General features: G+C 40.8%; 1 protein-coding gene across 1 annotated transcript in view; it reads right to left on the reverse strand.

The window, feature by feature from the left end:
* Positions 1–516: 516 nt before the first annotated feature.
* Positions 517–12,317, reverse strand: part of LOC126346209 (twinfilin) — an 85,818-nt gene continuing 74,017 nt past the window's right edge. The window contains exon 8 of the mRNA XM_050002167.1: positions 517–1,542. Within this exon, the coding sequence (XP_049858124.1) occupies positions 1,390–1,542 (153 nt within the window). The 3' untranslated portion in view covers positions 517–1,389. The remainder of the gene's footprint in view (positions 1,543–12,317) is intronic.

Below are 12,317 nucleotides of genomic sequence, written 5' to 3' on the forward strand. Positions count from 1 at the left end.
GAAATGACTCGTTTGTCATTGGGTAGTGTAGTATCACTGGTAAACTCACTAGGGTCCAGAAAAATCTGTACATGTTGGGTGCCTAGATTACTGACAAAAGAAATGAAAACGATGAGGAAGAATGTGTGCAAGGGTCTCATGAAGACCTTTACTGAAGAGTGGAAACAGTGTTTTGACGGCGTCGTTTTTGTCCAAACCTGAGAGCAAAACCCAATCCATGGAGTGGCATCATCTGGATTCCCCTCAGAAGAAGAAACCAAGACTTTCACAAACAGCAGGCGGAAAGGTGATGGCCTCCTTCCTCTGGGATCAGTGTGGTGTCATTTTCATTGACTTTTTGGAGCCTGGCTTCACAATTAACTTGGACCACTACTGTTTGTCACTGGAAAAGCTGCAATGTGCCATCAAGAGCCACAGACCACAGCTTCTGGGCCAGCTCATCGCACTACACCACGACAATGCCAAACCCCCATACAGCCCTTGTGACGCAGGAGAAAATCGGGAAAATGGGTTGGAAAATTGTTCCTCATCCTCCCCACAGTCCAGACTTGGATCCGTCTGATTTTTACCTCTTTGGTCGTCTGAAGGTCCACCTGTGCGGCAAGACATTTGGTAGCGAGAAAGACCTTATTTCCTGGTGTAAAACTCAATCCCCAGAATTTTACCAAAGTGCATTTACATCATGGAAAGAACAGTGGGCCAGATGCGTCACAAGCTGATGGATACACATTACATTACGAACCAAAGCTTTGACAGCATTATTGTATTCCCATTTTTCTCTTATCTCTGTACACTTTCTAATAAAGAGCAGTTACTTCCTAAAAATGTTTCTGAACAGAAGACATGATGATACAATAATGCAATGAATCACAATAAAATCATGCAATGGATCATACCAAATATTTTATAATGAAAGGATATTTTTTCTTCAGAAACAGTTTTATTTTGAATAAAGCAGAAGCTACAATATAATAAATATAACTTTTTGCCTATCTTTAAAGACTGATAAAATATTTATAAAGAAAGTTTAAAAGCTTAAATATTTACATAATAAATAAGGTACCACTATTATATTTTATTCAGTATTAACATACTGATGTTCCCATAAGGAGAATAATTGCAATCATAATTTACTTTAGTGCCTTCTGAATAATATCACAGAAATATATGCATCATTACATTCACACACACAAATATTTTATACGTAATCAGCTTGTTACATTATCAAAAATACTGTTCACAGAAAAAAATATTTTTTCAAGGCTTTTCCGCAAATATTAGCATGATAGTTTTAAAGCAGTTCAACCATGTCCACTTTCACACTTCATGTGGTCCAGCAGAACCATCACTTCCTGACAGGCAGCATAACCATGCTGCCCGATGTGAATGTTACTCAGCTTGCTGGGTTCGAGTTAATCTCTTAGCTCCGCGATTTGGTGGGCCCTTTGGTTTTGCAAATTTTGGCTGGTGAAGATTTGTTTTTGGATGAATTGCATCATACAATGCAGCTTCTGTGAGCTCATCTCCACCATCTATTTCCATCTGAAATTGAAATTTCGACATGTATTTCCAGAACACTTTCCGTAACAGTGATACTTCTGTTCAAGTACACTACTTGGAGGTTCCCCCCCCCCCCCCCCCCCCCCCCACACACACACACACACACAAGTGACTGAGGCCACATTTCTATTCCCTGGTACAATAAAACCATCAGTTCCAAAAAAGTTATAACTAAGGACATAAAATTTAGAGCGAACAATAACATGAAATTGGAGTTTTGGTGAAATGTTGATAATGAAAAATTGGCAGGTTTATGGCACACTGATAATGCAAAATTAAACATTTTTCCCTGTACTGTGAAATAGTACCATAAATCTGAGGGCAGCAGTTCACTAATATTGATAAATGATACATATTTAATGTTGAAACTGGTTGTTGACTTTTAATCAAGGCCATGGGCACTCGTCGGGCTGTTATCACAATCATCTTTCACAAAGCAGTCAAAATATTGCATTAATTTCAAAACAAACATTTTCAGTGTTCTACAGGACATCATGTGTTGTTCCTATGACGAGCTGAGGTACAAGCAAACAGAGAAGGCACTATGTTGATTTACGTGTTTGCAGAGAGAAAGTGCTGCATATGGTAGTTTTTGTATTTACACTTGTGTAATATCAAAGCAAGAAGTTTAATTAATTATTAATAATATAATGTAAATGGATGGATAAAAAAAATCTACTCACCAAGCGGCGGCAGGGGAACACACACACAAAAGTATTTAACGTTTACAAGCTTTCGGGGCCAGTGGTTCCTTCTTTTGGCAGAAGAGTTGAAGGGGAAGGAAGAGGGGTGAAGGAAAAGTACTGGAGGTGTTTGAGGAAAGAGGTACAGTTCAGGAAAGTCACCCAGAACCCTGGGTCAGGGGAGACTTACTGGATGGGATGAGAAGGAATGTATGTTCCTTTTGCCATAAACTGAATGTGGTGTGTAATACAAATAAATACAATGTAATTGATAAGTATATTTTAATTTTCAACATAACTTTGAAAAGCAAAAATACAGTGCTTGCAAAATAACCTGTCAAAAAGAACATCAAAGTTGGTAAAAAATATAGGAATCTTCAATAAAATATGATTTTCCCTGTCTTTCATTATACAGAATCTAACTTACAATATTATTAATTCAGCATTCAGAATTCTGTACAGAGTGTTACATTACTCTTGTGTATATTCTTCTTGTGTGCACATTTATGGGAATCAGTAATTCCTCGGCTAATCAATTGCTGAAACTGATAACATGAATGGAGGAATGAAAAAATAACTAAATAAAGCAGTCATGAACTCAAGGATTGGTTGGGTTGGTTTTACATCACAATACTTTACCAGGCCCAGTTCTATGGGACAAGATATTCCCTTGTTCCCTGATCTGCGAACTGGTTCACCAGACTAGTTACTGGCATTGTACAACACAGTTTATGGTACAACCCTATTCACAGTACACCCTGGCATTTTTCATGGTCTCAGAGATATAATGGTGAAGTGATAGAAACAAGCCAAAGATTAAGTTACGATTGAACCAAAGTACACTCCTGGAAATTGAAATAAGAACACCATGAATTCATTGTCCCAGGAAGGGGAAACTTTATTGACACATTCCTGGGGTCAGATACATCACATGATCACACTGACAGAACCACAGGCACATAGACACAGGCAACAGAGCATGCACAATGTCGGCACTAGTACAGTGTATATCCACCTTTCGCAGCAATGCAGGCGGCTATTCTCCCATGGAGACGATCGTAGAGATGCTGGATGTAGTCCTGTGGAACGGCTTGCCATGCCATTTCCACCTGGCGCCTCAGTTGGACCAGCGTTCGTGCTGGACGTGCAGACCGCGTGAGACGACGCTTCATCCAGTCCCAAACATGCTCAATGGGGGACAGATCCGGACATCTTGCTGGCCAGGGTAGTTGACTTACACCTTCTAGAGCACGTTGGGTGGCACGGGATACATGCGGACGTGCATTGTCCTGTTGGAACAGAAAGTTCCCTTGCCGGTCTAGGAATGGTAGAACGATGGGTTCGATGACGGTTTGGATGTACCGTGCACTATTCAGTGCCCCTCGACGATCACCAGAGGTGTACGGCCAGTGTAGGAGATCGCTCCCCACATCATGATGCCGGGTGTTGGCCCTGTGTGCCTTGGTCGTATGCAGTCCTGATTGTGGCGCTCACCTCCACGGCGCCAAACACGCATACGACCATCATTGGCACCAAGGCAGAAGCGACTCTCATCGCTGAAGATGACACATCTCCATTCGTCCCTCCAGTCACGCCTGTCGCGACACCACTGGAGGCGGGCTGCACGATGTTGGGGCGTGAGCGGAAGACGGCCTAACGGTGTGCGGGACCGTAGCCCAGCTTCATGGAGACGGTTGCGAATGGTCCTCGCCGATACCCCAGGAGCAACAGTGTCCCTAATTTGCTGGGAAGTGGCGGTGTGGTCTCCTACAGCACTGCGTAGGATCCTACGGTCTTGGCGTGCATCCGTGCGTCGCTGCGGTCCGGTCCCAGGTCGACGGGCACGTGCACCTTCCGCCGACCACTGGCGACAACATTGATGTACTGTGTAGACCTCACGCCCCACGTGTTGAGCAATTCGGCGGTACGTCCACCCGGCCTCCCGCATGCCCACTATACACCCTCGCTCAAAGTCCGTCAACTGCACATACGGTTCACGTCTATGCTGTCGCAGCATGCTACCAGTGTTAAAGACTGCGATGGAGCTCTGTATGCCACGGCAAACTGGCTGACACTGACGGCGGCAGTGCACAAATGCTGCGCAGCTAGCGCCATTCGACGGCCAACACCGCGGTTCCTGGTGCGTCCGCTGTGCCGTGCGTGTGATCATTGCTTGTACAGCCCTCTCGCAGTGTCCGGAGCAAGTATGGTGGGTCTGACACACCGGTGTCAATGTGTTCTTTTTTCCATTTCCAGGAGTGTATATTCATTTGGCTAATGGAATATAAATATTGGAATGTGACTGCTAAAACTTGACAGACCAATGATGTCACATGTGCACACTAGCAAATTTACACACACACACACACACACACACACACACACACACACACACAAAAGGCCACAGCTAGGCCAGATACGTCCATTCCTTGATTTTCCTCTAACAGATTCAGTGGCTTTGATATGCTGAATACAAGAATTCGTACTAGTGTTTCTACAGCGTACACCGTGCTTACTTGAGCTTGTTTGATATTGAAACACAACCCATAAAACCTTTATAGCTCCTCAGCATTAGGAGGCAAAATGTTAGGTATGCCTTAGTTAACTGCTTATGTTACACAACAAAACCACCAATACTAACCCTGAAGGCCTTCACTGTATGATCTTTCTGAAATGATCAGCAACTTTTTCCTGGATAGTGTATTTGAGGAAATAGTAATTAATACTTCTGTACTTCCATCATCTCCATTTCAATAAGTCTTCCGGTCTTTTTCTTTTAATGTTTGGAAGTGGATTTGACAGACTGAAGGAGAAGCACTACTTTACTTTCACACACTAATGCCAAAGACGAAATTATTTTCAGTTATGCAGTTTGAAAATTTTGCATCCAGATGCCTCTTTCTCAAGAGAGAATCAAACTTTTTTCCTGCATCATGGCAGTTTCTCAATGATTCAATCGATTGTGAGCATGTAATAAGTTCACAGGACATGGGCACAGCAGCTGCAATCCACAAAGTCAAGATATTTATCTAATTGTTTACAGCTCAAAGCAAGATTTGTTCTAATTACACTGGGCTCAAACCAAATACCAGCTTCTGCCAACTAAAGTTAATGAAGATCGAAGGACTATTTTGCATATTATGGACACAGTGTTCATTTCAGATAGGTCTGATTATTGCACTCAAGTTTTGAAAACCCTGGACTCTGCAGTTGTAGAAATGGAACCGACAACACATTGCACTGTGATTCTCAGAGAAATGTCTTCAAATCAGACAGCAACAAAATAAAAAAAATCATTTGTTGGAAAACTTTATGACTCATTTACAATTCTTGCAATTAAAATTTTTAAGTTTGTCTTTCTGTTCTAAATGAATTTACTGATATGCAGAGTGATGGAAATTGCAACGTTTGTGACATATGCAGTCTCCAACCACCTAATAAACTGACTTTAATGGATAAATATCAGAAAAGATTTTGGAGAGCTCTCAATTAGGTTATGTAGTTCTGGAAACATGCAGCAACAATGACAAACAAGAATTGTGCAAGTAAAGTTTCTCAAAATAATTCTTCAGTAACGTTTTCTCCCGTCTGCTGAAATTATTGGCATGAAATACAACAACAAAATTTAAGCATCAGATTTTCTAAGTAGACCAATAGAGAATATTGTTACTATGTATTGCTAACTAGACAACTAACTAGTGGAAAAACAACAGTAGTTTGTTTGAAGTTTTAGCAACAGTTCTAAAAGTTGTTTACCACCCTTTGAGAGCTCATAGTTACAGTTCCCTGTCATAATTCCAGGCCAGCATGAAACAATATAAAGTATATAGCAATTCTTCGTGGCAACACAATTCAAGCTGCATATGTAGGGGACAAGGGGACACAGCCCAACTAATTCAGTGCTAATGAACAAAACATGTTTAAATGGCTGTCTCAAGCAAATTGGAGAAAGAGAGTGACTAAAGACTAAAAAGATGTGACTTTTGACACAAAACAATGTTCTGGTTTACAAGCTCCAAAGAAAAGCTCTGAACATTATAATAAAATCTGAAGAAGTCTTCAACATATACCTCTCTGCACAAAGACACCTGACAAGCAGAACAAACAGTGTAGCAGCCGATCTTAATATTAAATAACTACTTTTCGAAACAGCACTGCGCACTGAGGTGGCCAATATTTTTGTAAAAGCCATTCAAAAAGAATGAACAAGTATTACCCCAGAAGAAAGATGCTCACATTGCCAAAAGCATATCCAGAGGATAAAAAAGGCATTGCCTTTTGGTTTTGCACCAAAAACTAAAAAAGTCTTAAGTTTAGTAGCTTTTGTCAACAACATCGCCATCTTATGCAACTTCATAGAAAACACTAGGATACAATTCAACCTTTTAAAGGAAACTTCAAAACACAGTGCAGTTTGGCCAAATTGCCCAAACACAGTTTAAGGATTTTTATTTACAAAACAAATAGTTTAGGGATTCCGTGAAAAGTTTTTATTTCAAAGGTAACAGGCATATCTTTCAAACACCATCCCAGTACCAGTTCCACAGTGCCTACAAACCACAGCTACCATCACGCCAAATTTTGCTTGTTCGTTCATGAAGTAGACATCATGATACCCTTCTCCGGCAACCTGCCAGCTACAAGCATCTGCAGATGACCGATAGGTAATGTGAAAACGAGTCATGTGCATGCTTGCTGGAGGGTCCTGGGAGGGTGGGGCGCAGCCATGCCTTTCTCTTGAGTTCCAGTCGTTGCACAGAGCAGACGCACGCTTGTTTTCTAGCTTTTTTTTAGAGTGGACTGCCTCATGCAGTCCGCCTCTGATGGCCAACAGCCATACAAATGTGAACTGCCACCTCTTGTGTTTTCTATTTCCTTATTTTATTCACGCTGCACCTATACTGGCAGTCAACCTTTACTTCCACTCCAGGATGAGCTCTGGGTAACTTATAGAGAATCTATCCAAAGTTCAATGAATTTAACTCTCTATTTCAGCACCTCCCTTCTGAGGTTTACCAATCCTACTCCATATCCTGTGCAATACACTGACTTATTCATTCTGAAGACTGCTTTGATGTCCCTCTCTATGCTAGTCTACTCTGTGCAAGCCTCTTTACCTCTGCAACCTACACACATTTTAACCGGCTAAATGTATTCAAGTCTTGGTCTACCTCTATAATTTTTTACTTCCACACACTTCCTTCCTTTACCACTTTGACAATTCCTTGATGCCTCAGGATGTGTCTTATCAACCAATCCCTCCTTTTCGTCAAGTTGTGCAATTTTTTCACATTTCAATTCTGTACTTCTTGATTGGCTATTTGATCTACCCATCTAATCCTCAGCATTCTTCTGTTTCACCACTATTCAAAAGCTTCTATTCTCATTTTGTTTTAACTGTTTTTGTTCACTCTTCCATTTCGCTACAAGATTACACTCTAGACAAATATCTCCACAAAAAGACTTCCTAGTATCTAAATTTACATATTTTAATAAATTTCTCTTCTCCAGAAACACTTTTCTTGCTATTGCCAGTCTGCATTTTTCATCCTTTCCACTTCGGCCATTGTTATTTTGTTGCATATATAGCAAAACTCACATACTTCTTTTAGTGCCGCATTTCTCAATCTATTTATATCAACATCACCAGATGTAATTAGACTAGATTCAATTTCCCCCGATTTACTTTTGATGGTGTTCACTTTATAACACTGTCCATTCTGACAATTGATCTATAACTGCTGCCTGCTTTCTCCAGAAGTTGTAGATAACCTTTCGTGCTCTGTATGTTATCTCTGCTGACTTCAGAATGTATTCCAGGTAACATTGTCAAAACTTTATCTAAACTTACAAGTTCTGTAAAACCTAGGTTTACCATTCTTCAGTCAATCTTAAAAGCAGCAGTACTGCCTTGCACATTCCCACATTTCTCCCGAATCCAGACTGATCTTCCCCAGGTCAGCTCCTGTCAGTTTTTCCATTCTTTAATAAATAGTTCTAGTGAATGTTATGAAAGCACGACCTACCAAACTGTAGGTTCAATAATAACTGTATGTCGGCACCTGCCTTCTTTAGAATCAAAATTGCTACACTGTTCTTCAAGTCAGAGAGTATTTAATCTGTTCCAATTCCCTTGCATGTCCACCTAGGTTAATTTCCCACTACAGCCTGGGTCTCTCCTTGGTGGGAAGATTGGAAAACAGTCCTCTCAGTCTCATGATGCCAACTGAGAAGCTATTTGAATGAGAAGTTATGGCTCCTAATTCTGGGAAGCTGACAATATCCGGGAGAGCTGTGTGCTGATCACATTCTCCTCCACAGCCCATCAAAGTTATGCCAATGGCAGAGGATCACATGGCAGACAGCCAGGACTGAATGGTATACCAGGGTCAGAGTGTGGAGCTCATCATAAATCTTGTATATTAGGTAGAATAGTTTTGTCAGGTCTGCCTCTCTCAAGGACTCCAGTAACGCACAAGAATGTCATCAACTCCAAGGGCCTTGTTTTGACTTAGTTCTTTCATTGATCTGTCAAATTCTCATCCTTCTATCTTTTAAGAAAACAGAAGCAATGGCGAACATTGGAGTTACCCCAGCAAAACTCCCAAGGCCGGTGATTGTAATGAAGGGGATGTCTAAATATATGGGCTATCTCCTCATACAATTTCTCACCAATCAGCTTGAGAGACTTATCCTTCATGAAAAGGAATAACATCACAGCTGAAAAAATGTCCCAGTCCTTAAGCTCATATCAACTATGCTACTCTATGAAATCCAGACAGTTATAAATGTGGTATCCTTAATTTCTAATGTATGTATTGTAAATGCTCTACAGGTATGGCATAGTGATTTGTCGGTTGGATTGGGATGTTGAGCTCAGCAGCGCACTTGGTGCTATTTGAGTGGAGTAAGCTGTATGCTTGAAGAGTAGGCTATGCACAGGCACTGGGTTTCACCCTTTTCTTTCACTTCATCCATAAAAACACAAACCCAACATTATACACTGTACAAGCACTCATCACAGTCCATCTACACGACACAGATACACATCTGCACTTCAAAACAGGTCGCAGCAAGGCAATGGAAAACCAGCTCAACAAGAACCTTGCCCAAAGTGATGCAGGATGCCTGCATCTACACCCTACACTCATTCTCTGTATATGTGACTACATTATGATTATATACATATTGGCAGTACAGGTGCTTTTGTATGAGCTTGCTGGTAAATTCTTTCAGAATGTTAGAAGCTCTGAAAAGTGTCAGTATTTCAAATTTAGATGTTCTATCAAATCTTCCTGTTGTCTTCTATGGGCAAGATTGGCTAGCATGCATTTAATCTTTCCCACACAACACTCTTTCAGTATCCATACAATCGTGTTGCCTTTATCTGTCTTTCAGTATTATTATTGTTCTCTGATGTTGCAAAGGTGCACATTATTTTCTTGAGATGATGTTTATCACCAATCATGGTGTCTATCAATACAACGTCTCCAGTCTGATCTCCTTAGCCACTCTACAATCCACTCCTGAAGTGCCCCATTCCACTGAACTGATGAGTCCATGGATGGGTGCACGCAGCTATTGACACTGGAATGCAGTTGATGTCATTGTCTCAAGTACTTTCAGTGTAGTTCCGTAGCAGTCCAGCAGCAACAGCTCCAGCCTTCAGGCATTAGTGCACCTGGTGACAATAATTCCGTCTATATTTCAAATAATGTGTACATTTGCTATGACCAACTGGACAGTCACCAAGTAACTTCTTGTTCATGATACAAACTGGAAAAACTGAAGAATCACTGTTGAAATGTCCAAGTCTTTCATAATTTCTTCTGACTTTCAGAATCCTCCAAGATTGCCTAGAATTTTCACAACAAAGTCAAATACTCTGTAAATTTTGGAATTTTCAGAAAATTTGCCAGCCCATGTACTGCAAATAAATTAATAAGAAAGAAGTATCTGACCATCAATGGTTATTGACTATACCAAGCTTCATTATGAAATATAGTATCAGGGAATGATATCAGTACTCACAGGAAACTTTAACTGATGTCTGAAATTGGATTTCACCTATAAGCAACTACACATAAACCAAGGGACATAAAACTGTATGTGCGCACCGAATTTTAACAGTGAAATACACACTGTTGGCTGAATCTACAACCACGGACAACTATCACGTGATGCGAGAAATCACTTTCCCTGTTGTGGCATTTTGAGAAATGTGCATTTTGAGAAATGTGCATTTTGAGAAATGTGCATTTTGAGAAATGTGCATAACTTCGGCAAACTGTAGTGCATCATACTTATGAAGAAGTGTGGAAAACATGGGCTTGTTTTTCTCGATTTTGTCTTCACCAGCTGCTGAAGCATTTCAGGCAATTTGGTGCATTTGTGCTACAATAACAATCTGGAAAAGATCTTTTCTTTCCTTATATGATGGTACCTCCCCACGAATTAGTTCAGTCATTTGATGAATTTGAAATAAATCAAATCAAATTACCAGCTCAGAGACCACATTTTAGACTAACTGAGCATCTTTACAATGAAGTGTAGTGTCAGATGATGGGCTGACAAGGCAGAATTGATCAAGTTATTTAGGCTCTTGCACATTGGTTTTATGTAAACCAATAAACCACAAAGAAATCTTTGATAACCATTTCATGAAATACAGTAACATACAACAATACACTAATAAAGAATAAGATACTAATTTTCATGCAGTGTACACTGCTGGATATTAAAACTGCAACACCAGAAAGGATTAATAAAATTTTATTTATTGTGTGTATATAGATGGTATAAAAAATACATTATTGGATTTTTAGATGATTTGGGGCATACAGGGTGCAAATTCAGTAAACACAACTGCCACCTCCTGCAGCAAACAATGGTTATAACCCAGCTGTGCATCAAATTGAACCAAGCTCTGATGACACATATGGGTACATCATTCCATTTTAACTACAGGCCAGACTTCATCTACCGTGCCAGCTGACGAGTGATGTGCCAGTTTCTCAGCAAAACATGAGCAGATGTTTTCAATGAATGAGGCACTTTAAGGCCGTGTTAGCCAAGGTAGCTGTTAAATGCCCTCTGTATTAACTTAGGTCTCAACAAAATGGGACACTATGTAGTCTTACATTGTCTTGTTGAAAGATAACACCAAGGAAGGCTCAAAGATAGGCACGGCCACCAGCCTTAGATATGTCATACCCACTGTCCAAATTATTGATTATGAGAATTAAAAATGATCATGTTGCATACCAAAATACATCCCATATTATGATGCTAGGTGTTGGGCCCCATACGACAATGACAAATGCAATCTAGCATTGTTAGTTCTTGGAGCCTGCGTAAACCGATACATTGATCAGCCAGACCACCCACCTGCTATTAATATAAAGCTGCCCAAGTGATAGTGTCATCTGGCAAGGAATGGCTGCTAGCCAGACACACAGATGGTGCATGTAGTATCAGTGAGTGTGCAGCCCATGTGTAAATAGGAAAGGCGCATGTTCTATCTGAGTTTGACTGAGTGCAGATTGTGATGGCCTGAAGGCTCGGCATGAGCATTTTGGAAACTGTACAACTTGTCACACGTCCAAGAAGTGCTGTCATGAGTGTCTTCAACACATGGTGAAACCAAGATGAAAGCACGTCCAGAATTTGTAGCGTGGGGCTGCCACCCATCATTACAGATGCTGGACATCATAGGCTGGGCAGACTTGGTAAATCACGACAGGCAATGAACTGTAACAGAACTGACATCAGACATTATTGCTAGGCAAAGTACAAATGTGTCTGAACACGTCTGAACACACAGTGCACTGAACACACCTAACAATTGTCCTCCACAGCCAACGACCCATGCATGTGCCAATGTTAACACCACGACATTAGCAACTACGACTGAAATGGGCACGTGACCATCAGCATCGGATGTTGGCGCACTAGCAGAGTGTTTCATGATCTGATGAATCCCGATACCTTCTTCATCATGCCAATGGGAGGGTGCGAGCCTGTCATGGGGAAACAGCTCCTTGACATGTTACTGCAGATGGAGACATGCTGGTG

This window comes from Schistocerca gregaria, chromosome 1, assembly GCF_023897955.1.
Source record: "Schistocerca gregaria isolate iqSchGreg1 chromosome 1, iqSchGreg1.2, whole genome shotgun sequence".
Lineage (NCBI taxonomy): Eukaryota > Metazoa > Arthropoda > Insecta > Orthoptera > Acrididae > Schistocerca > Schistocerca gregaria.